General features: G+C 43.2%; 1 protein-coding gene and 1 pseudogene across 2 annotated transcripts; both read left to right on the top strand.

Annotated features, from left to right (window-relative positions):
- The first annotated feature begins 729 nt into the window (after positions 1–729).
- LOC141935949 (tonsoku-like protein) lies at positions 730–5,748 on the top strand. 2 transcript variants are annotated; one of them, XM_074852636.1, is made up of 4 exons: positions 730–755; positions 1,319–1,414; positions 1,800–1,929; positions 2,242–5,748. In XM_074852636.1, the coding sequence occupies exons 1-4, from the start codon at positions 731–733 to the stop codon at positions 2,249–2,251; spliced, it is 261 nt and encodes an 86-aa protein (XP_074708737.1). In that variant the 5' UTR covers position 730; the 3' UTR covers positions 2,252–5,748. The 2 variants fall into 2 exon arrangements, with proteins under 2 accessions (XP_074708737.1, XP_074708736.1); XM_074852635.1 differs by having other exon boundaries at positions 2,007–5,748.
- A 1,650-nt stretch (positions 5,749–7,398) lies between these two features.
- On the top strand, positions 7,399–24,377 carry LOC141935940 (membrane-associated phosphatidylinositol transfer protein 3-like; annotated as a pseudogene).
- The last annotated feature ends 1,045 nt before the right edge of the window (positions 24,378–25,422 follow it).

Below are 25,422 nucleotides of genomic sequence, written 5' to 3'. Positions count from 1 at the left end.
AACAGTCTGGGCCAGCAAGATTCTTAGCAATATTCAAAAATACTGTAAGTAATACTATAACTTGCTAGAAGTTGGTAAATAAGTTGCTAAGCAGTTTTCTATAAGTAAATAAGTCTTAAAACAAGTAATCATTTCTCTGTATCAGGGGGATGCTGGGGGTTACTGGGGACACTGGGCTGGGTTTATGGGGGATACTGGGAAGATTTAGAGGAATACTGGTCAAACTGGACACACCTGGGCTGCGGGGGGTACTGAAAGTACTGGGAGGCATGGGGCACACTGGGGGTACGGGGAGCGTCAGTGAAGCTGAACTGGAACGTCAGACCGGGGGTACTGAGAGCACTGGGCCGTGTGGTGGCAGGGCCCCTGGGATGGGGGGCACTGGGAGTACTGGGCTGGTGGTACTGGGGAGCACTGGGAGCCACCGGAGTGCACTGGGAGCACCGCGTCCTTCCGCCGGGGTGAGGGTTCCGCCACACTTCCCGTCATCCCCTGCGTCGGGCGCCGCCACACTTCCCGTCATCCCCTGCGGCCGGGTGCCGCCACAGGCCGGGCGCCGCCACAGGCCGGGCGCGGTAGTCCCCGCCCGGGGAGGCGGGTTCATCTCCCATATTGACCAATGGGAGCAGTTGTGTCCCGCCTTTCCCCGCTCGGATTGGTGGAGTGCGGGCCAATGGCGGCGAGGCGGGCGGCGGGCGGCGGGCGGCTGTGGCGGCAGCAGCGGCGGGGGATGAGCGCCGAGCGGGAGATCCGCCGTGAGTCCGGGGCCCACACGGGGCCCCCCAGAGACCCCCCGCCTCGGCCCGGGGCTCCCCAGACTGCCCCCCCGCATCGGAGTCCCCCAGAGACCCCCCCGGTCCCGGGACCCCTCAGGCGGCTCCTCACACTCACCCCCGCCGCGCCCCGGTTTCCCTCACGCTGCCCCGGTCCCTCGGTGCTCCCCCCCTGCTCCATTTCCATGTCCCCCCCTTTTCCATGCCCGGCATTTCCATCTCCCCCCTCATTTCCACACATCCCCCCATTTCCATCCCCCCCATTTCCGCCCCATGTCATGATCCCCTTCCCCCCCCCCCCCCCCGCCCGGCCCTCTCAACAACCCCCCCTCGGGGTGGGGGAACACACCGTGGGGGAGCTGCAGAGAGACACCCCAACCCCCCTCCCACCCCGCCCCCAGCTGAGGGCCAGGCCCTGGGCACCGGTTGCTTTTGGGGCGCGTCCCTCGCGGGGGTGTTGGGGTACACGCAGGGTGGGGCACGGCTGTGTGTGTGGGGGGTCACACCAGGCTGAACCCCACCGCCCCCCCCCCAACCCTCCCCAGAGCTGCAGAAGGCGAAGGAGAAGGCGCAGCGTGGCAGGAACCTGGTGGAAGAGGCGGCGGTTTGTAACCGGCTCTGCGAGATTTTGGCCAGTCATGGCGAGTCTTCACGGCCCCCCCACAACCCCCACCCCGCTTTTAACCCCCCCCTCAATTCTAACCTCCCCCAGTTGCTGTCAGGGCGCTATGAGGAGGCTTTGGAGGAGCATCGGCAGGAGCTGCGGTTGCTGGAGGGTGCCGGCGATGACTTGAGCTGCACCGTGGCTCTCTGCAAAATCGGGGAGCGCCTGGCCGAGCTGGAGAGCTACGAGGCAGCGCTGAAAGTGGGGCTCAGAGATTTGAGGGGGGGCACCGAAACGCTTGGTGGGGGCCTCTCAGCTCTCTCTTTTCCCCCTTTCCAGCACCAACGGCAACACCTGGAGCTGGCCCGGTCCCTTCCCTGGGGGAACTTCAACAGCTCCCGGTGGTTTTTTTTTATCCGCAGGAAGCGTGACACACCGGGAGATAACGGAGATGAGGAGCCGGTTGTACCTCAACTTGGGTTTGGTCTACGATGGCTTGAAGGAACCTGCTAAATGCGACCACTACATCAAAAAAAGCATTTTTCTCTTGGAGTAAGGGCGGGCAGGGTGGGCAGCGAGGGGCTTTTTGGGGCAAATCCGGCAGCAGCGGTGGCTCTGTTTGCGGGCAGGGTCAGCTCTACGAGGCTCTTTACCGCGCTTACTTCAACCTGGGGCACATCCAGCTGCGGGAGGGCAAACACTCCGTGGCTTTGCGTTGCCTGGCCCGGGCACGCGACTGCGCCCGGAATTTGAAAGGGAAGGGGATGAAGAGCGGGTGCTGCGGCAGCATGGCCCAGGTGGGTGCTTACTGGGGGGCTCAGGAGCTTTTTCCCGGCGTTGGGTGCCCCCCGCTCTGTCACCCAGGTCCTGCTGAGTTTGGGGGATTTTGCAGCCGCCAAGCGCTTGCTGAAGCAAGCTTACGTGCTGGGCTCGCGGCAGCCCTGGCAGCGAGACCTCGTCTGCTCGAACCTCTGCTACAGTGAGCCGGTGACGGCGTCCCTGAGGGCAGGACAATGTCCCCAGGGGCAGGACAATGTCCCCAAGGGGGCTATAGAATGCTCCAGCTCTGCCCTGTCCCCCCCTCCCCTAATTAAATTAGATTAATTTCCACTCTTCACCAGCACTGGACAAAGGTTCAAATTCCTCATTTCTACAAGAATTACAGGGCAAACTACATCAAAAAAATCTTAATTTCATAGTTACACAGTGATGCCTAAGAGACTTGAAAATTAGAGAAAACACAATAATGAAGAACTTCATTGTTTGATTTTTAATCAAACAGGTTTTTGTAATAATTGCCATGCGATCGCAGTAGGTACACATAGAAAGCTGGAGATATCACTCTCACAAACCTAGTCAATAATTATACATAGTTTCAAGCTGGGCTGCAAAAAAATTTTACTGCCCGAAGTGGCTTCTCTCTTGTGGAAAACAAATGACAAATTATTACTTCCCTTATCAAGTTACAGAATCATTCATCTGAAGTACTACAAAGCACACAAGTAAACTAGCAGAGGGGAAGAATAAAAAGGAAAGGAAGCAGAAACAAGACAGTGCATCATATGAATAATGGGATATATTTTTCCCTGTTACCGTACAAACTTCCTTGTACACTCACCGTTACATTGACTGTCAGGGTATTACTGGAATTTTTTTTTCCTGGGATGTCATTCACATGTGAGTCAAGGATCGGGGTGACATCAGCAAGCCCATGTCAGCCTGCGAGCGAACTCAAAGTACTTTTCAATATTGACTATCTCGCCCCTTACTTCTCCCTGTCCCCACCACACACACCATACACACAGCTGTGCACGTACACAAAGATGTGTTTGTTTCCCCTTTAGGAACATCGTGCCTATGTATAAAAGGTGTTATACCACAGCCAAAGTACATACACGTGAAAAGAACCATGTACTGGCACTTATTACATGAACCAGCTGCCAGTACAACCTATTGCAGTGCTAAGCCAATGCGCAATGATTCAAGGATACCCTTCTGAACTCTGAAAGGCAATTAAGTATGACAAGAAATAAAACTCACCAAGTGAAAATAATAAGGTCCAGAAAAGTCAAAGCTTTGCCTTAAATAGAATAAAATAAGCAGTAATTGATGGTCACAGTTCTCTGCACACCTAATACAGAGAACGAAATTCCTAGGTTCCACAGAATAATTGCAACCTATTCCTTAAGCCATCACAACCATCTCTCTCTAGAGCAGTCATCCCTTGCAACCTTTAAGGTAAATTCATCGATGTGCTTATAACAACTTAACAGCTAATTGTATTTTCCTAAACTTCTTCAGAGTTAGCAGCTAAATAACACAGGGGGTTCATGTTGAAGAAACAAATTCAGTGATGGCCTGTATCAAAAGATTAGTTGGGGGGGGGAAAAACCCCCTTCAGACACGGTGAAAAGGAAAAACCCCCTTCAGACACGGTGAGGAGGCCAGAATAAATAAGACCAAGTGCAACGGAGGTGTTATTTCTAACGGTGGTTCCTCTGAACATCAGCGAAGGGTCCACTGCAGTGCCCACGCTCCCATGGCTCTGTTTTGCTGGTGGTTCATTTCCAGAGAGGTTTCATAAGGCAGGAGTGGGTAAGAAAAGGGACCTACCGAGACAAAAATTAGCACGCTCCTCAGATCTAAAGGTTCAAGGAGTTTCTGTGACTAAAAATTTATCCTAAGACAGCAAGTTAGAAAACACTGCCAGCAAAACAGTCACTTTATTCTGAAAGGAACTTTTTCTACAATTTTTTGGGGGGAGAAAAACCTCAAAAAAAGACTTAGAGCACTTCAACACTTGCATCTATAAACTGTGTAAAGGAAGAGTAAGCTTCACTTATTTTTTGGAACAACAAAAAGAATCTCCAAAAGCCCAAGCCCTTGGTTAGAGGAGCTGCCTTACAGAAGAATTCCTGAGTTTTTCATTTCTTTGTGCAGATAGGCACATACCAGCAGCCCTCCCAGAAAGAGATGGGAGGACACACACACGCCTTTCCTTCCTGTCACTGGGCAAAGGTAAGCACCTCAGCTTTAAGTTTCGGGACTCCCACGAGGGCACAGGCAATCTGAACCCCTCTTCACTCCTAACAGTTTCCTCTAGGACATTGCGTAAGCCTGTCCTCCGACCCCAGCTCCCCTCAAACTCTCCCTAGTTTTAAGTTGAGGAAAGACAAAAGACAGACTAGTACTTCTCCGTGGAGTCTGCTTCTGCAAACCTTTGCGTTGGCTGGAGACGGCTTCTCTCGTGAAGTGCCCAAAGTCACCTACTCCACCTTTTGAGAAGCCACTTAATGGTTTCAAACACTGACAATCCAACATAACAGCAGCCATGAAGGACATACCTACACAGAAGTGCTCAGAAACATGTTTAAGCAGCATTACAAGATCAGTAATCACAGCATATTTCATGCGCCATTTGGAGATGTATCTTAAATATGTTCTGTCTCAAAGCCAGACAGTTGTGCTGCAGTCTGTGTGTTCAGCAAGCACTCCTGGTAAGCGTCTCCATTACTCTGTCACATCTGGTGGCCGTTAGTACATCTGAAGGCTTGTGGAACAAGGAAAACTACACTCTCTTTACACAAAAATTTTATTTTACCACACTTGAACTAACACCCTGATGGATTAGCACAAAGCTGCACTAAAAGGGGACCAAAAATATGGCGCTGTGTCGCACCGCAGCATCCTTCTACCACTCGGTCAAAGACAAATTGTCTGCACAAACAATTGTTTGTCGTATGAAAGCACACTAAAATAAGACAGGGTAGCCTTGCTAAGCATCTTAAAGTCACTTCTGATATAATTTTGGATAACAGATCTAAACAATGGGAGTTTCACTAATCTGTTTTTGTTTCTTACACAGTTGAGACTATCGAGCAATCTCTTCATTAATACCAAGCAGAAATTACTACTGTGATAGTAACAACGGTCACTGGTAAATGAAAGCAAAGCAGTATAAAGTACAGCAAAGCAGTCTTGCAACAACAGTAAATTCTAACTTTTATCCCATTATTGGGTTTATGCTGACAAGGAGTGTTAAACAAACCAGTAACAGCAGCTTCTTTACAGCAGCCGTTTAAGAAAACTGCAGTGCTAACTTAAGGTTGTCACTAGAGTGAACAAGTGACTTTTGCAAAGTATTAAACAAAGTGTGTTCTGAATAGTATACTACAGGCTTTGTCTAGGATCTAAGTTCATCTCTTTGTACAACATAAAAGCAAAAGTACTTAATTTAAAAATGTCATCTTCTGAAGTCATTCGTTTCAAACAGCACACCCAGTCTCAACACTAAGCATAAAATCTCTTTGTCAATTATAGTATATTCTTGTGGACTCTTGTTTGATGAAGCAATAAATTTGTTTTACCTGACTCAATTTGTACATGATTCTAATGTTAATTTCCATCTTTTGTGTCATTCAGCACAAAGCACCTACCTTCTATACAAGCATTATCCCGGATGCCACTCCATTAAACTCGTTAACCCAGCCAAATTAAGCCCAGTCAGCAGCTGGATGGAACAATTCCCAGGAACACCTAAACGCTACTTTTGAATTGCCCCAGTCTACAGCTGACCTTCGTCCCAAATCACAACTGAACCAGCGCCTGTGGCACGAAATAGCACAAAGCATGATCACAGGTAAAGTGGCGTTGCGCTCTTCTAGAGAGCATTGTATTTGTTGCCAGCGTACGACAGACCTTCCCATACAGGTTCGGAGAGACACAGAAACCTCAGTCCACGCTTGCATTTGGTTACTCCACAAGTTTTGAACAATGGTTATAGAGTATTCAACCTGTTGGGAAAGCCCTGCAGACTAGCGCGGTCTCTTTTGTTTTCTTCCTAGGTACCTCAGCAGCTTGTCATGTCTTTCCCTGCCTTCGTTTAAATACTTTTCTGTGGCCTTAACAATAACTGCTTATATTAGAGTAGGAAAAAGTACGGTACGCATACTGAGAAATACGCATTGTGTAGAAGTGACAAGATTATTAAAAAACCACGCACACAAGAGAATTCCCATTAGTGAAACGTTACCATCTTTCGCCCCAGCTCTCTGTGGTCACATTACAGGATAATTTTATATACGCACCTACTTTATCAAGATCATTTAAAGCACAGAGAACTAACTCAGCTACCAGCCTATTATCTTTTTCAGTCATCCTGACCAGCAGTACAAAGTCACACATAACGGCAAACATTAGAGCAAACTGCAAGAACCCTGCTGAGAATAGTTCAGCTCCCTCATACAAACACAGCCGAGATCAGACAGTCCTCATAAATTCGATGCAGCTGGCTCAACTGCCCTTGTTTCAAAGAGATGCAAGAATAAATGACCAGGAAACATTTGCATTTTTATCTGAACTTGAAACATCATGCTAGGCTTCAGCTGAGCTCATGTCCCAGACTGTCTTGAGCCCTGCTTCAGGGACCTGAGATCCCAGGCAGCAGGCCCAGACTCCTCCAAGAAAGCCACCTGAAATATTTTTTATCTTTTGGGGAAAGCTCTCACCTCCAGGATTCACCCAGGGCTACTCCCAGGCATCCCCTGGTCTCTTCTGACCGGTGTTTTAGGGACATGAGATCCCGGGTAGCAGCCCCAGACTCCTCCAAGGAAGATACCCAGGATGTGTCAGTACAGCTGCCAAAGAAGAACGACTAATCCACAGCTGAAGTTCACAAGGCAGGTCCCTGTGCCTTCAGGTGGGATTTTTCAGAGCTGATCTGCCCCCCACCCCCCCCCCCCACCCCCAACAGATGCTTTCAGGGGGATAAAACCTGCCCCGAGATGCCTGACCAACACCAAAGGAAAAAAATATGCTGCCAAACTGAAGAACTTGGTCCACTGGTTCAATACAGCATAAGAATGAATGTTCCTGAAAATTGAATATTTTAAATGCAGAATGATCTCTGCTTCAGGTGTAGGATGAGATAATTCTCACTACAAAATGGAAAGAGGGGAAGAAAACCCCTAGCTCCACCTAAATCCTTTAAAAAAACCACCACCTTTTCTCCTCTTTGGCAGCATGTATGACTTGCCTACGTAAGGGCTGTTGCAAATACACTTCTTGAACCTCAGCTATACAGACTTAACATGACCCAAAAGAAAAAAAAAAAAAAGGAAAGAAAAAGATTAGTGCTTATAAGAAGCCTGGGAGAATCTGGCATCCAGGTCAATCTAAGCAGCGGTGTTTATAAACATCAGATGGGATTTCTTCCCCAGCTAAACCCCCATGCTTACCCAGTCGGCTTTGATTGCCTCCAAGAGCCTCATCCAACAGCACCTGGGCTTCCAAAGCCCTCCTTGGCTGCACTAGCCCTGTCCCTGAGCTCACCTAAACATTTTAGACCAAGACCCATTAAAGCAGCGCCCAGCAAGAGTTCAATTCCCCTCCATTTTCCTCAGGAGTTAAATCCAGTAAGGTGGGCTTGACTGTGGTCTGCAGCTCAGGAAGAGCACCACACCCAGGGATTTTATATGTACAGTCGTAGTATGTGTGGTGGTTTAGTCCCTGCCGGGGTCTGAGACCACGCGGCCGCTGCCCCTCCCCCACAAAGGTAGTGAAATACAAAGCCCCGGGGCTGAGATAAGGAGAGGTTTAATGCAACAGTGCAACAGCAACACAACAAACAACAACAATAACAATAAGAATAACAGTAATAACAATGAACAGAGCAAGGTATATACCGATACAGCAGTGAGAGCAGAGCAAATCCCACAGTACACACGGTAACCGACTGTCCCGCTTCGGCGCCAGGATGTGAAGTCCACAGGGTATCTGAATAACCCGGCTAGAGCTGCCCCCCACTGCTGGGGAAACTTAACCCTATCCTGGCTAAACCAGGACAAAGAATTATACAAGTAGACTGTCTTAGTCAAAAGTTGAGCATGGGACTTCTGGAAAAAAGTAGTATTACATGTATTTTATTAATCTAATCGGTACTCTCTGTCCTCCTTTACAATTCAACAAAGACTTGACCTACAGAGATGAAAGCAGACTGCCCTAACTGTATAAAATAAAGATAATTCAGTAAACAGGAGAGAAAAAACTGCCAAAAATGCCTTCGATTTCATCGATTTGATCTCTTCATAGGGGGAAGGGTTACTGAGCTTAGAATAAGAGCAGTGCAAAATAAACAACAGGTTTCAAGGCCCCTTACCAAGCTAGTCTTAAGCTAGTCAGTAATATGGAAGACGCTAAGAGATATGTTGGCTGACAACATGTTTTCCATTTTGTGCCAAATTACTATTTTTACTTCTCCATCTCCATTTTAGGGCCAATGAAAAAAACAAAACTCTTACAAAATTATGATGGGAGAGGAAGGATTAGATTAAGGTCAATTTACCACTCTTTCAGCATAGCAACAACTGTTCAGAAGCAGAAAATTTATTTTAAAAGCACAACCTTTTTTATTTCCGTTAATCTTTTGCAAGGGGAAGCAGAAAGTATGCATCAGAACACTGCCAGTCATGCGCACTTCATGGTGATATAGCTTTCATTTATGGGATTCCTTGCACCTTCTTCTGTGGAATTTCCTGTTGGTTGATGTTTGGATCAGGGTTCTGCAGACCCCTAATGGGGTGCAGTTTGGCAGCTTCCTCGTTCCTTATTGCTTATGTCCGTAGATTCTGCTACTCTCTTCAGTGAGTGATTTGCTGTGGTACATTAGGCCACATGATTTAGGGTTTGTTGTCAGAAGGACCAGGTACCTTGCTGTTCAGTATTTAGTACGACATAGAATCAGACCTTTTGCTTCTTTGTGCTGCTTCTGTCACTACAAAGAGCGTATAATACCTCCTGATCTTGTGAGGTATGTAATAGGAAAGCAGCATGGTGTTTTCTTTTTAGTTGTCTGTGTTAGAGTTTGTATAGTTTGCCTGAGAGAAGGGAAGTAATAAGATTATCTTTCCAGTCTTTTCACCTCCATCAAGCTTTCCCATAGCCACACATAGCTTTCCTTACTGTATTACATCAACAAGATTCCTTTGAAGGAAACAGTACATTGCCGTTTCTTTAATGAAAACTCAAAGCACATGTTCCCATGGAAACTGCAATTGAACATATTCTGTCCAAACTACATGCCCATCACAAAGTGTTAGAATTTAATTGTTTCTCTGATTCAGTTGCAGGGCAGCTCCTTGGGTTGTGTCATGCAGTTTTGATATTCAGCCTTATGTCAAAACAAGCCAGAATCTTTCTAGCTACATATTCTTTCTGGAAGGGAGGAGATTGTAGGGATCTATGCTGCTATTCCTTTTCATTCAGTGGTGACATGTTTTACCAGTTCTGATAATCTGTAGACACTTATGCTTCCAGTGTATTTTTTAAAGGAACGGTGTCCTTGAAAGCAGCAACTTGTTGTGTTCTCCTGTGTGCACCATTGAGGTATTCGTTGCATTGAGAGTTGGTAAGACTTGAGAAGTTGAAGAAAAACTTATTCCACGCCTCCACTACATAAAAGAATCATATGACATAGTCCCCAACCCAAGACCATGTGAAAGATGAGCACAGCATGATTACAGTTATTTGTCTGAATGGGACTGAAATGCGTTCAGAAATAGAGCAATACATCATTAAGGGCTGTCTGCTTTCTTTTGTATTATGTGCATTGAACTGGGTCTCCTTTTTCTTCTGTTCACTGTTTTAATCTCAGCAAGAGGTTTGTTCTCTGAAAAACAACACTGAGGAGTCAGCTGCTTTTGATATGCACTTTGCTGTATATCCTATCTCTCAGTTGAAGTTCTGCCTTTTCTGGGTACAGGAGGGATGTGCAGGCTGCTTCAAGCAAAATTATCAGCAACGCTTTTATTTAAATGCACGTCTGTTTGTACGTGTTTCAGAACACCTCAGGAGGAAGGCTGTGTTTTGTTTCATTAAGTAGAGGTGTTAGCCATGGCCCATAACTTCGTCAGAGTGGCTTGAATAAATGAGAATTCTGTTCCATTTGGGAACGTGCAAATGAGTAGACAACCTTGCTTGAAAATTCTCTTTCTAAAGTCATTTTGCTCATGTCAGGAAGAGGACAAGAGAAGTATCAGAGACTCCCAGGGCTTGTCTAGCTCTTCTCAGAGAATGACTTTAAAATGGATAGGATTGAGTGTGAAGTAAAATAGCCTTCCAAAATCACTACCTAGTTTGGAAGGTCTTGGCCAAAAGCACCCAGCTGCCATTGAATTTTGATGGCAGTAGGGTGTGCTTTGTCCATTTAGCGTGCTGTCTCATCCAGTCCTCCTCATTCTGAAGGAGTTTCATTCATGGTCATTAAATCTGATACTATTCAGGAAAACTCTCACTAGCTCTGTATTTAAAAATAAAAAAAAAAAATACACATACACACACACACACTAGTTTCCAAGCCATGTTGTTCATCCCATTGGTATTTTTTTATTATTTTCATTTCTGTAACCTGCAGGTGATGCTCTCCACAACCACAGTGCTCTGTTCCTTGAGAACAGCTCTTGGAACATACCTTTCTCTCAGGAGAGTCCTGGATCTCCAGATGCATCTGATCAACCACAAGGGAAAACAAGAAAGTTGAGCCTGGCCAGCACAAACAGTGAAAACTCAGGGTCAACAGAAAGCTTGCCATCAGTATACCTCACCAACAGTGAGTGAAGTCTGGTGCCATGAGTGGTCTGATACAGCAACAACCCTTCCTTCCACATACTTTCCGTGGAAAAGTTTATTATGAAAAGGAAAATTACCTGCTTGGAAATTTGTGGAGAATGAGAACAGCCAAAGTTGCTGCAATTTTAAATAACACCATTTAGCTTCCTCTTCTGTTTATAATTAAGTGGATAAAGCAACAGAAGTGAAGTCACAGTTCTATGTTAAGGTGCCTCTCATAAATAGTCATTAAGGGTTTCATACTAACAGGGGTTTAGCAGCATGTTCCAGGCATGAAGAAATATAGATAGATAAGATTTGTTACCCATAATTAAAAGTGCTATAAATCATTATATTGTCCTGTTATGGACTGTAGCCATATATCAGTATTCTGTTCACCATTTGGGAAGCATTTGCAATTCTTACTCTATAGCATGATCATAAAAGTACTAGTCTTTCACTGTATTTTATCCATGGACCAGGAAGCAGTGGCAATCATGCTGAGGTGATTTCTGCTTCCCAAAACTTGGACCACGTAGAACTGTTTAGATTGCAGACATTTAAGTGATGATGCAGTCAGTCAAAACAGTACTTCTGTGCTTGATAGATACCTTTAACAGACTCTAAATGACAAGATTAAAAAGCAGAAGACTTCATTCAATTATCTAGCTTAAACATAAAGACAGCAAGAGATTTTTTTAAGAAGATATAGAAATGTGATGCTATTTTGTTTGGTTTTTTTTGTAGTTACTGCAAAGTGGTGGGGAACAAAACGAATAGATTATTCCTTGTATTGTCCAGATGTGCTGACAGCCTTTCCAGCTGTGGCCCTGCCGCATCTCTTCCATGCCAGCTACTGGGAATCAACAGACGTTGTGGCCTTCATTTTAAGACAGGTCATTGATCTCTTTATGTTTTCTCTCTGCAACAAATAATGTTGTGATTGTTAATTGCACCTTCTGAGGGTGATCAAGTCTTTTAATCTTTAGTTCAGTTAGATGGCTAATTGTGTTGCATCACATACAACTGGATGTAGGAATGACAGATGTGGATTTACTGCAGAGTTGAAGGGGACAGTGAGCCCACCACTGGCACTGTTGGCTGGCGTTCTTACTGCTGACTTGTGTGACTGTACTCATCCCTCCCATGCCCCAGATCAGTATAACCCTGTATTATGTATCAATTTCCTCCTGTTTTTGAAGGAATAGGCTGTCTCCAGCCTTACTTAGTTATGTATTTCCCTACTAAATATTGAATTATTAGCATACATTTGATAATAAGGCAGCAGTTTGAAACTACTGCTCCCATAAGCAAATCAGGTCTTTCCCATAACTATACTAGAGTAGTTCAAGGCATTGTGTGCCCTGTCTCCTCAGAATTTATTTCTGAGTCATATGATGGGTCTTTTGTTCCTACTGTGTCAGTAATTAGACAGCAACTCGCAGTGACTTAGGGATAATTCAGTGCTCTGACCTCTAGAGAAAGTGGTGAGGCTGAGAAATCTCACCTGGTGTAAAAAAAAAGAATTAAGTGGTGTTAAAGTGAAACCTGTAGGATGTGTCCCTCCAAGAACCCAAAGTGACCCTCACCCAAAAGCCCGTCACAGGCAGTTTAATTTGGACTAACCCAAGAATCAGTGTGGTTTTTACATCCATCGGATCATGAAACAGCTGCTGCCAGACAAACAGTAGAGAGAATAATGCAGAAAAGGGCACAGTGACTTTTTTCCATGAAGTCAGTTTGGCAGATGTCAGTGTGCATGCCTCTCTCGCAGCTCCTTTTAGCTGGTCTCTGAGCTTTAACTCCCTCCACCTCCTGCTGCTGGTGCTGGTGTCAGTGTTGGTTCCCTGGAGGCTCACCTGGGAATGGAGCTCCGTCCCCTCCAGCCCAGGACCGCTGCCATGTCACACTGCGCCGTTGTACCGAGCCCCCACTGCCGCGTGGCTGCCTGCGAGTGGAGCGCGCAGCAACACCATACCGCTTGCGGAGGTTTTGATTACTGTTTTTAATTGATGAAATTCTGAGAGTCCTTCAACCTCTTGCTGTCCTTTCAGAGCATCCTTTAGTATATCTGATTTCAGTCAAAATGTATCATTAAGCAATGCAGAATTTTAAAAGCTAATTTAAAAAACTTTGTTTATAACTAGCATCACCATAATCAAGGCAAAGCAAAAGTTGCTGAAGAGCTTTTTCTATGAATGAGAACAGTTTCCAGAACAGGAATCTTATTTGATGCTCATCCCAAAGTAGAGGAGAGGTTTCTACTGGAAGTGACAGGATGCAAATCCCTGTTTTTTCTGTGGAAGGGCCCTAGATAATTGTACACAGATGTTTCTCCTCTCCTTTGCAGCTCTATTACAGCTCTTGTCATCTCATCTTCTCTCTCAGGAACTTTTTTGCCATGAATCCATCAGAACATTCTCCCATTTTTCCTTTCAGATGTCTCCCTGATCCCACTTGACTGTTAGCAATCATTCCTGCTTTATTCTACTTGTTATTTTGGTGCATTCATATCAAGTCACATTGTTGTGTCTTACCTGGCCTTTACATGCATTACAGCTTTTAGAATTTAATAGGAACTTCAAACGTTTGAAACATGCCTGTAAAGCAATATGTGAGCTTACAGCACTACGTAAAGGATTGGTTAGTTCCAGCACAGTCTGGACATTCTGCCCTTGCTGGGGGTTAACATTAAGGCTAATGGCTCCTCAGTGCCCGGTGGACACATTAATTCCTGCACATGACCTCCAGTGAGTAGAATTTATGTCACTTTGTTAAAAAACACACTGACTTCTCAGCATTAATATGATTTGTTGCAAGCCAACTGCTTTGCTAAGGCTGAATGCAGCAGGATCTTTCAAATTTATTCTAGGCCCCTCTTCCAGGGAGGGTACCCAGGGTGGAAAACTTCAGCACAGAAAATCAACTCTTCAACTTGAGTAATTTTCTGCTAGCTTGTGAAAGAGACAGACTAAGCTATTTCTTATTCAAAATGAAGTAGCCTTACACTATCAGTGATCCCAGGGTGCAACCCACAGATTTCAGTAAGATTCTGAAATCTGAGTTGGACATGCACGTTTCTTGGTAAGTGTGTAGTATTTAGGTTGTAAGAATATGTAGCTTGTATGACAGATCAGGGTTCTGCATGTTCACAAGTTATAGCCCTCTTACCTTCAGACGTTACTAGCCACAAGCCAAATCCCAAGCCTGTCACCTCTACACTGGTGAGTAATATTCAAAAGGTGATAAGAACCTTCTGTCTGGGTATATGCATAGAAAATCAATACAGATGGAGTCGGGAACCTGACCTCTGCCTCATAAAGAACATTAAAAAATAATTCAGTGGTTTAAGCTGCTTTACTGACTTTGCAGACCATGAGCAGACCATGTGACTGTCACTTGATACCATCCTAATGTTTTCACCATTTTCTCTGGAAGAATCTGCAAGCTCTGTTGTGAATGTAAAAGCTGTTCAATAAGTACTTGAAATTAAGTGTTGGCTAACAGAGTGAAAGCAGTTTATTGTCCGTACAATTAATGTGAACTTACGGCCTGTACCTCTTTCTACTTTCATTGTGATTTTGGCTCTACAGTGTCATTCAGCTGGGGCAGCAGTGTACTTTCCCTCTCTTTGCCAAGTACCAGCACTCCCCAGGCCACACACTGTTTACTAAATTATTAATATAATTTCAGGTGATGAGGTATGAAAATGTAAATTTCAAGGAAAATGACAACTTGGATCCAGCAACACTAAGTCCATCCAATCCATGAGAATGGCTATGCAAAAGGACACATGTAAAATTGAGAGTAAGTATAAATCTGAATGTATATGGCAGCTATAGAACTTGGGTTTGGCAGCAATTTAAATGGAGTTTGATCTCCCAAAGCATGAGTTTACGTAACTGAATATTACTAAAGAGTTGAAAACTACTAACATAATCCAGAGGCAAACAAATTAACAGCTAGGGAATAGGAACAACTTTTGTTTGTTTTGGTTTGTCACTGCATGTTGGGAGAAAGTATATTTATTTCTTTAGATAACAGAGGGGTCTTAAGTTTCAGTTAAGCAAAGAGGTTGTTCTTCTATTTTCTTATACACTAGATGAATCCATAACTCAAGGGGAAAAAAATATTTTCTTCATTCTTCAGATGCTAGTTCAGCTAGAAATGTCAATTAAGATGTGTCTGTCTCGTACATAATTGTGTGAATCTATGGCACCACTTGAAGTGAAAGATAATTGGCATTCCCTTCAATGCTCTCTCTTATTTGGTCATCTTGAGCGCTCTCACTAGAAAGTCTATTCAGGAACCCACTGTTACTAGAAACCTGGCTCCAGCTGAAACAGGAAGGCAGTTCAGCTAGGCGCTCTAAGCTGCACTGGGACATACCTCAGGCACACTGTCCAGGACTCTGTTTCTATGCCACTGTTCATAATAACATAATAGAGGCAGTAGCCTCATTGCAAAAGCAAACACTACCCTTCCCACTTTCTGCTCTTATTTCAGAATGTGACTGCTAATCACCGAGCTAATGATGTCATTGCGGCAGAAGATGGTCCTCAGGTACTAGTTGGGCGCTTTATGTATGGACCTCTGGACATGGTAGCTTTAACAGGTGAAAAGGTAAAGTCTGAGTAATCAATTTCCTTACTTTTCTGAACCAGCTTTTACTAGAAACAGTTGTTGAATGTAGCACACGTACATAGTACCAGAGGAAGCCTTACAGTGAGGGGAAGTATGTCACTAGCCCCCACCACTTTGGCAAAAACATGCTGTAAGTGGGCTTTCCTGATAGCTGACCTTCTTCACAGCTCTCATTCTTCTTACATGATGCCTGCCATCTCCTCTGGTTAATGATGAGTGTGCTGTGCAGTGATTTCTGAACCTGCCATTCGGTCGTACCACCTGCTGGAGACAATTACCTTTTTCAGCAAGGGGGGAAAAAGAATTTTATAGTGTTTGGCAAATCGCTAAAAGAAAAATGTATATCCTCCTATCCAGGTAAGACAACTAAATAAAGGAATAGGGATTCTGGAGTCTAGATGGCTGCTGTTTCCCCTTATATATGGAAGAGTAAAGACTCGTTTTAGAATTTAAGTAGAAATGTGACAGAATTGGAACTGTCACTCCTAAAGCTGCCTGCAGTAGCCAGGCTTACAGCCCACAAAGCCAAGCATTAAGTGAACACATTTGTTTATATTCACTGAGACCGTAAGATTTTTTTTGTGGAAATGAACAGAGCAATGCTGCTGAGCTGAGGGTAGAACTGAAGCGTGGAGGCTTCACTTGGCCTGTTTTGTGGGTGCCCATTCTGCTAAGATGCAGCGCTAACCAGATGCCTCTAGGGATCAGACTGCTGATGGCATGTCTTCGGAGCCTGTTTGCTAGTGCACATGGCAGGGATGGATGTTTCTGGAACCATGTCTCTGATGACCATGCTTCTGTCACAGCTGGGCTTTGTTAGTCAACGCCACAAGACACAAGTGATGTCCTGCTTCTAAGATTTTGTTGTAGAATTCAGCACACGCATGCAGATACACATTGAACTGTCAATATAAGTTATGGTTATATTTTTAAGACCCATCATTGCTTGAATCTTGTCCCATATGGTTTATAAAGAAAGCATCCCCATCACTTGAGTTTACATGCAAGACAGGATCACAGATTTTGTCTGATTTTGAAGATTTTAATCACAGCTCTTTATTAACTTACAAATTTCTTCAATCTGATCACATTTTATTCATTGATAAGGTTCTTCTGGCACAATGATGAATAGGGCACCAAAGGCGTTCATAGTGGTCCTATGAAGAACACAAAAATTGTATGGTTCTGAGACTTAATAATTTCCTCCTTGTGCCATTTCTCAAGTGTAAGTTCAAAAAGTCAGTTAAATGTATCTGAGTGTATTGGATTACGTTGAAGGTCTTCAATTAGATCTACAGTCAGGAAGACTTCAAATCAAGGCTGTGTATGTCATGGATCTCCTGGCATTAATTATTTGTGCCTATATCCTAGCAATGCCTCAGCTGGACACTCTTGTAACTGGTAGAGTCCAGAAATGAGAAGAAACCGTTTTTACCACAAGACCATTGAATCTGTCAAAGGAAAGGCCATCCCTCTCCCACCTTCCCTAGTGGGAATTAGAGCAGGGGAAGGATTTATGTCAATTAGTAGTGTGGCCTGCAGACTTGAGCAGACCTTGATGTTTTAGTTTGAGTCTGACAGGTGAGCCTGATCTGCTCTGTCACATTATGATGCTATCCTCAGCAGGCGGGACATTTTCCTGGAACCTCATCTGCTTTGGGTGGCTCCTGTTGAGGAACAACAGAGTAGTGATAATGGGGATGTGGCCATCTGGTCAAGACAAGGAGACAGGAGCTTAAGCTTCTGTGAGAGTCTCTGCCAGTCATAGCCTCTCGTACTCCCATGGGACTGGCCACCTGGGTAATCTCAGCCTCAGTCTGTTGACCTATTAGAAAATGTTAATTAACCTGAGGTGGGCTTGACATGCCAGTTTTCATTCAGACAGGGATCAGTCCTGGAGACTACCCTTGTTTTTGAAGGAATTCCTAAAATGGGCCTGTGGGGGGTTTCTACACCTTTGTAGTCTGGATTCATTTTAGCCCTGAGTCTTTTACTGAGATGAATTTGGGTTGGTAAAAAAGACAACACATTGAGCGTTCTAGTGTGCGAACAAAAACTAGGTTGAAGATACATTTCAGCATTTCAGTGCTTTTCCTGAGGTCAGAGGTGTGTCTCTGGAATTTACGTAACCCATTATTTTCTGGGCATTACAGTCAATGTTTTTTCTCCCTGCCTTGATTATTGTGTGCTGTCTGATTGCCTGGAAGTCATATTCCCATTTCAGATGGATAGGGATAAACAACAAGCTGTGCTTCTGCAGTGGGAAAACAGTTTCATATTATGCTTGGGTATTGAATACAATCCTGTCATCAAAATCTCTTTAAAGAAATTTCTAAGTAAAAATGTTAAGAATATTAATAATTATTGCACTGGGGAGAATTCCATACGGAGCGATGAATTACCAATAGTTTTCATTTTAATTTTGAGGGGTTTCAAAACTAATGGAAATACTATCTGTATTTTTTTAAACATTTGCATGTTGTCCCTCCAAGGATCTCTAGTAACTTTACGTAAAAGGCTATATTTCATAATCTCTTGACGTGGCGAGGGAAAATTGAGTCAGAACAGTTCAATGACCACAGTCAGCAGAATGCTGTTCTAGTAGCTTTCACATTGATGTTGAAAAAAGAAAATGTTGAAAGGGCTGTAGTTGTGCAAATTTTTCAGAATGCCCAATGCAAACTTAAAAAACATTTTTCTGAACCACACATACACCTGCCCCCATCCCAATCTTTAATGGCTTGACTTGAGAAAATTATTAAAGGGGAAGAGTAGAAGGTAAGAACAGAATGGCTGAATAAAACAAAGTTAGAAGTATGATCTTGAAAGAAAAGATTTCTGCTGCTGGTTAGGTTTTGTATTCCTTTGCAGGTTGGAAAGAAGTTAGATTTTTCCCTAGCAAATCATGAAAATGTTTTCCCTGGCCCTCTCACCACTAATGGTGCATTTGAAAGTTGGAAATTCAGAATCAGTTAGGGTACAAAGTGAAGCTTTCTCCTACTTACGCCATCCAAGACTTTAAAGAGGCAGTTGGCGCACATCTGTATTCAAACTGTGAATTCACTTTGCAGTCAAAAAGCAGAAGAAAGAAATAAACCCACTGTTTGATCCAGATAACACTTCTGGCTCAGCAATATCTGTCATTTCTTCCCTTGCACCAAAGCTCATCCCTCTGAAAAATTTGGTTCTGAATTTCATCAGTTGAGAATAAATTTAGTGTTATTTATAGTTACATCCCAATGTCATGTAACATCATATGTCCAAGAAGAGCATATCTGCAGAGTTATCCAGGATATCCACACAAACAGCATGATCTCGTAAGCTGCTGGCAAATCTTGCAGAGTACCTGGCTGCATGTTGAGCACTGAAGAAGCCCACATAAACCTTGTATGCCTGAGTTCTGTTAGAACTGAGTACAGAAGGAGAGCTTGGCAGATACCTCCCTCAGATTTACTCATGTACTTACTGCTAAAAAGTGCCAGTTCAAGTCAAAGTATTTCATACGCTTTATGTTAATTTTGATGAAATATTTCAGTTGGAAAAAAGCATATTGATTAAACCTTTTGGAAAAAAAAAATCTTGATAAGTTGAAGTGTTTATGTTTTGCATTTGTAGGCAAGGTTATGATTTGGGAAAGATTATATTTTTCTAATAACCAGATTAAATTTTCCATTTTGTAGGTTTAGTTTGCAAAAATGTAATATACACATGCAAGCTGAAATGATCTTTTTTCTAGTTTAGGGTTCCTGCCAAATTTCTGAGCTCTATACCCTTGTTTGACACCTGCAGTGCTAAGCTGAGCGCTTTAAATGATGAAGGCAATGAACTCTTGCATTGTGTGTTAGGAAGCATTTTCGAATTGAAAGGTCTCTCTGTGAAGTTTTTACTGAGTTTTGAAGTTCCTTCAAACTTCTTTTCAAGCTTTTAGTGCGAGCCATAGTTGGAGATACTAATGTGAACTAGGCTTGGTGGGCCTTGTAAATAAGGGGGGGTGTTGCCTACAGTCACACTAGATGACTGTTCTGTTGTTTTTGCAGGTTGATATCTTCATAATGACTGAGCCATCTTCGGGTAGGTGGGTGTACTTTGACACGGAGATATCCAACAGCAGTGGCCGGATATCCTACAACATACCGAACCAGAAGAGACTGAGAGTTGGCGTGTATCCCATCAAAATGGTGGTCAGGTAACAGCTCTAAGCTGGAACTGTAGCTGTGATGGGTGGTTGTGCTCAGGAAGACACCAAGGCGTGTAAGATTGAACAGGGTGCTGAGGGAGATTTACATCAGTTAGTTATCTTTTCTTGGTCTTGTCACTGTGTTGTCAGCTTAGATTTGATCATCTAATTACTGGCCAGTTTGGAGGTGCCCAGGCCAATGGGTTTGTCTCTACTGCAACACAAATCCTCAGTGCAGTTCGGTTTAGGAGCACTTGGTCTTGCAAAATATAGGGACTGGATGACTGTTATCAGTCTTCTTGTGGCAAGAATGTATGACTTGGGATATTTTGCAGCCTGTTCAGGGTATAGCTTTGTGTTCTTCAGACTGACAAGAAGCTTTTCTTATTGAAATTAACAGTAGAGAATATACTGCCTTGCTCTCAGCCACTTGTTTATCTGTTGATGTCAGGCTGATCAACAGAGTTACCTTAATTCTATACTCAAGACCATGCTTATTCTAAATTGGGAAAAAATAAAAACAAAAAAACAAAAAACCAGCACCTGAAAATAACAATTCATTGAAGTAAAATCAGTCAGCTCTCCTAGCCCTCCAGCATTTCTTAAAAATCTCTATGCTGAATAAACTATGAAGAATAAAGATGTGCAAAATAGGATTTGTTGGCCTAGAGACAGGCCTGGGGTAGCTGTGCTTTTCAAAAATCTTACGTTTACTAAAAGTCCAGTTTGATTTAATACAGAGTTTTAGTTTAATATTGTGCTCAGAAACAAATTGCCTAGCCACTTAGGAAGTAGCTTTACAGCTTCCTTTGAATCCCTGTTTTGGCAGCTAAATCAGTGGGATGGATTTAGCTGAAACAGAATGTGTTGTTACTTACCAGTTAACCAAGTCCAAAGTCAATTTACAATCTTATGCAGTCCTAATTGAGGAGGAAGAAATATTTTACCTCAGTGTAATAGAACAGACGAGCAATTCAAGAAAAGAGAGTTACTTAAAAACGAATTAAGGTGTATTCAGAAGCTAAGGTCCCATGCGGTTTTAGGCTGCAGGAGTAATTTTCAAACAATAACGAAAGAAATTGTCCTGTCTTTGCTCATGAAGCTGTGCACACATATTGTAAGAATCTTCATCACCAGATACAAATTTCTAGATCATACAATAATCACCCTTCTAAAGGAAAGAAGATGTGGTCTTCAGATTACATTTTTTAGGGAACATGAGGTCATGGGATGGTACTGGATCACTTTGTGCTCTATTAGTGTCTTAATGACCAGACCTCTCGGGGAAAATACATCATGAGGAGAAGATTGCATTTCACATGCCTTTCCATGAGAAAAGCCATCTATGATTGAATGTTTTTTGGCTTTTTTTTTTTTTTTTTGCTTGTCTGGATTGGCATTCCCATTGTAATTTGCAAGGATAGAGAGATGGGTAATGCTACTATTACCGACTGTTTATCTAATGGAGGAAAGCTGATTGGTACAAGCACATGCCAGTAAAAGGTGCATATCCATTCTTCCCTTGTAATTTCTAGTAATTTGCCAGTAACTGTAGACTAGCAGGAAAAAAATCTAGCCAATTTCTGTGCACTGTTTGTGTGTGCATGTGTGTGTGTGCGTGCATATATATGGCATTCATGTCTTATATGGGTACATATATAGACAGGCAGCATGTCTGAGTAGTAGTTTGAGCATTTCAGGCAGTTTTGGGGGCTTTCTCCTATTTCTTTTAGGTATTTATACACATGTGATTTCTTATTAAAGTCAGCTTCCAAATTTCTCTTAGAAAGGCTATTTCCTAAAAGTGTAAGTTATAATTGCCCCACAGAGGACTGAAATCAGAAGCCCTGTTTGACAGCGATTTTTTGAAGTTGTAGATCCAGACAGATCTAATTTCAGGTCTTAACTAGAATGTGCAAAAATACATTCTGACATTTTGCTTTTTAAATGTATTTATTGCTTTGACTCTCCAGAGGGGACCAGAGTAGTGCTGCAAGTTACCTGACTGTGCTTCCCCGAGGAATGGACTGTGTTGTGTTCAGCACTGACGGTTCCTTTGCAGCAAGTGTTTCAGTTGTGGGAAGTGACCCCAAAGTCCGAGCTGGGGCCGTTGATGTTGTCAGGTAAGTGAGGTTTGCACACTTCACTTTTGAACACAGGAAGGAAGAGGGCAGAATATTTTTTTTTCTTACTAAATAAACAACAAGTCTTTAAAGGCCATGATTCTTTGCAGATACATTTCTATATTTACTTGGACATCAGGTCTGCCAGATTTTCAGAGGAATCTTAGAACACTATGGTTTACTTCAAAATTTGTAGTGTAAGCTGCCTAAAGATTAGAACTTGCTTCTTGGGAATATGGCCTTAAAGTGTGTGAAGTGAATTAATAATGATTCCGTGCGTTACTGTGATTAGCAAAGAGTGTTTGGTGTTTCACTAACTTCACATAAGGACGTACTTCTCCTTAAAAATATCAAGTGCCACGAATGCAAGAGTGTTTTTTGGAGAAAAAAATTAAAAGGTCTTTTAATCTGTTCTTGCAAATCTGTTAATGTCGCACTGGATGGGGAAATACAGCTCTCATTTTGGAACTTGCGTGGGAATCGAGGGATGCCAGTTTTCAAGGGTTTCCACTCCTTACAGCTAAAATGGCAGGAAATCTTTTAAAGGTTTCAAAGTTAGCAGGACTTGATGCGTAGTAAGGTCTATTTTAAATACATTTTAAAATTGCTCTCATTTTATATAACATATTGTATAAGAATTTCTCTAGCTTCCCTCCATCTCCCTCAAGATGTAGACATTATTACTTAATTTATTGACAGGAGCAGAGACTTAGGCGTGCTGCTTTCCACTTATTGAACGGTACTGTCTGACTTCTACCTGGGTCTGTGCTGAGCAAAGAAATGCTGGCCTAGCCTGTGGATATCGTTTCTCTTTCTGCACCTACATAATTTACCCGCTGTTCCCGACAGGCATTGGCAGGACCTGGGATATCTGATTATCTATATTACTGGCCGTCCAGATATGCAAAAACAGCGTGTGGTTTCATGGTTGTCTCAACACAACTTCCCACAAGGGATGATCTTCTTCTCAGATGGACTTGTTCATGACCCACTGCGACAAAAGACCATTTTTCTCCGGAATCTCACGCAAGAGGTACTAGAAACCTGTTTATAGCCTTAGAACTTTTTTTCCAGAGAATGTCATTAAGTGAAGTTAGAGTTCTTCCTTCCTTTTGAACAGTAAATCTCACGGGCCATCACAAAGTCTAGTTGTCATTCCCCATTTTTTTTTCCTCACTTTTCAAAGAGCAAGGAAGGCTGATAAAACATCCAAAGGGGCCTCCCGGCATGGCAAATAAATAGATGAACTGCTTGTTCTTGCCTGTGTGCGTATCTGTAGTTCTTGCTGGCATGCAGGCAGACAGATTTAGCTTTCTGTGGTTTACAGAATGAGGTTGATAACAGTGAACTCATCTGCTGCTTCATTGCAAAACAAGCGCCATCCTTGTGGTGCATGGTGTTTAATAGAGCGTTCACTTTGGAGGTAATATTTGTTTCAGTGCCACATCAAAATCTGTGCTGCATATGGTTCCATGAAGGATATTTCTGTGTACAATGTCTTGGCTCTGTCGCCATCCCAGATCTACATAGTTGGACGATCAACAAAGAAATACCAGGCGCAGTGTCAAGTAAGTAACTTTTGCTACTCAATCAGGAAGTCCTGTGGGGAACAAGGAAATGCATGTGTGTCATCACACACACACATACAATGGATAAAAAGCAGAGACAGTGTTTCAGAGAAAGAAGGGCTGTTTTGGTTTTGGATGAGGCATTTTCTGGCAGGGTGAATAGTAAAGGGAACTGAGTCGTCATAGGTTGTATTTGCAAGTGCACGCATCGCATATTGCTGAATGACAAAATGGAACAGGTCACTGAAAAAAAAAAGAGGAGTATTAGCACTCTGCAGGTATCTAACTGGATGCCAAATTCCTCACAGAGCTCACGGGTGGAGGCAGCAGTAATTTGTCACTCCCTTTCTTTCCTTCCTGTTTCAGTTCCTCAGTGAAGGTTATGCAGCCCACTTGGCCTCGCTGGAGTTCAGTCTCCATTCACGACCCAAAAAGAACAACTCTCGGATGATCTTGAGAAAAGGCAGCTTTGGCCTCCACTCCCAGCCTGAGTTTTTGCGCAAGAGAAACCATCTCCGCAGGACTATGTCTGTACAGCAACCTGACCCACCCTCTTCAAACCCCAAGCCAGAGCGTGCCCAGAGCCAGCCTGAATCAGACAAAGATCATGACAGGCATTTGCCCTTCATCGCTTGAGTTCGAGGTGGAGTTCACAAATTTGAATCTATCCCCTAGGAAGCTTGGAAATACAGATCTTGGGTGCACCCCATTAAACTTGTAGGCATGCCTCAGAGATAATATTTAGGCAGCTTCGAACTAAGAGATGTAGAGGGGAACCTGTCCCTCGGAGTCTTCCCTGCTCTGGAATCTGCCTTCTTACACCAACTGGGGAACTTCCAGTCTGTTCCTCTTGACATGTTTATTGGGAGATTTTAAAACAATCTAAAACTATCGCAAGTGCTCATAACATCAAAGCAACTGAAAGTATCTTTGGTTATTTTTTACAACAGATATAATAAAACGTGCAATAAGAGAAAAAGCTGTAACAGGATGATTTTACTCAGAAGGAGGATTATGGTATCAGCTAACTAGCTGCACCCAAACCAGTATAAACAGTAGGTCCCATAGGTTACAGAGAAGGTTTACACTTGAAACATTAAATAGTTGTATCTGTTTCCACTTCACTTTCGATGAAGCGATACACTTGCAAGGGAAGCAGAGGTGGGAACTACAGTAATCAGTGGTCAGGATTTGTACAGCAAGATGCTTTTTGGGTGCCTTAAACCCAAGATTTCCTTTCAGCTTACAGTGTTAGTCAACAGACCCCAACATGGGCACTCGTGATTGTGTGAGGTGCTGGACATGAAGTAAACGTGAGAACTCCACTTATGAACCAAATCATAAAAACTTCATGTTAGAAATAAATGTGTCTGCCACAGTTTGAAGCAGTTAGTGTTGCTGTATACAAAGTAATGTGCAAGTGTACAAAGATCATGTTGTTTTGTGGAACCTGGTGACTGTACAGAATGTGTGGACTGCTCTGAGTAAGGAGATGGCTCTGACCATCTCAGTCCAAGAGACAGATACTAGGATGGTAAGCTAAAGGGAGCTCTTTTACTAAGGGATCTGCAAACTTCAGAGCAATCACTTTTTTCATTATTCTACCTAGAATTTTTACACGGGAGGAGAAAAAAAGTAATGGAATTCCTGTGGGTAAATTGTTTACCTTCTCACGTGTTATAGCAACTGTTGTGTTAAGACAATCTGTAGCATTCAGAATTACAGCATTTGATCTTCAAAGAATGGACATGCCAAATTACAGGTGCCAAATAGATGTTTTCCTACTGATTTAAATTTATCTCAGATCTCTCAGTGAATTTACTAAAGTAAAATGTGTGAAATTTTCCCTAAGTGGTAATATTTCTGAAGTGTTGTGGTTAGTTTAACGTAGTAGCAGTTTGCAGATTCTTCATGCAGATACTTCCACTGC

Source organism: Strix uralensis, chromosome 30 (genome assembly GCF_047716275.1).
Source record: "Strix uralensis isolate ZFMK-TIS-50842 chromosome 30, bStrUra1, whole genome shotgun sequence".
NCBI classification, from domain to species: domain Eukaryota; kingdom Metazoa; phylum Chordata; class Aves; order Strigiformes; family Strigidae; genus Strix; species Strix uralensis.
The sequence above is the reverse complement of the archived record's forward strand: the minus strand, read 5'-3'. Positions and strand labels throughout refer to the sequence as shown.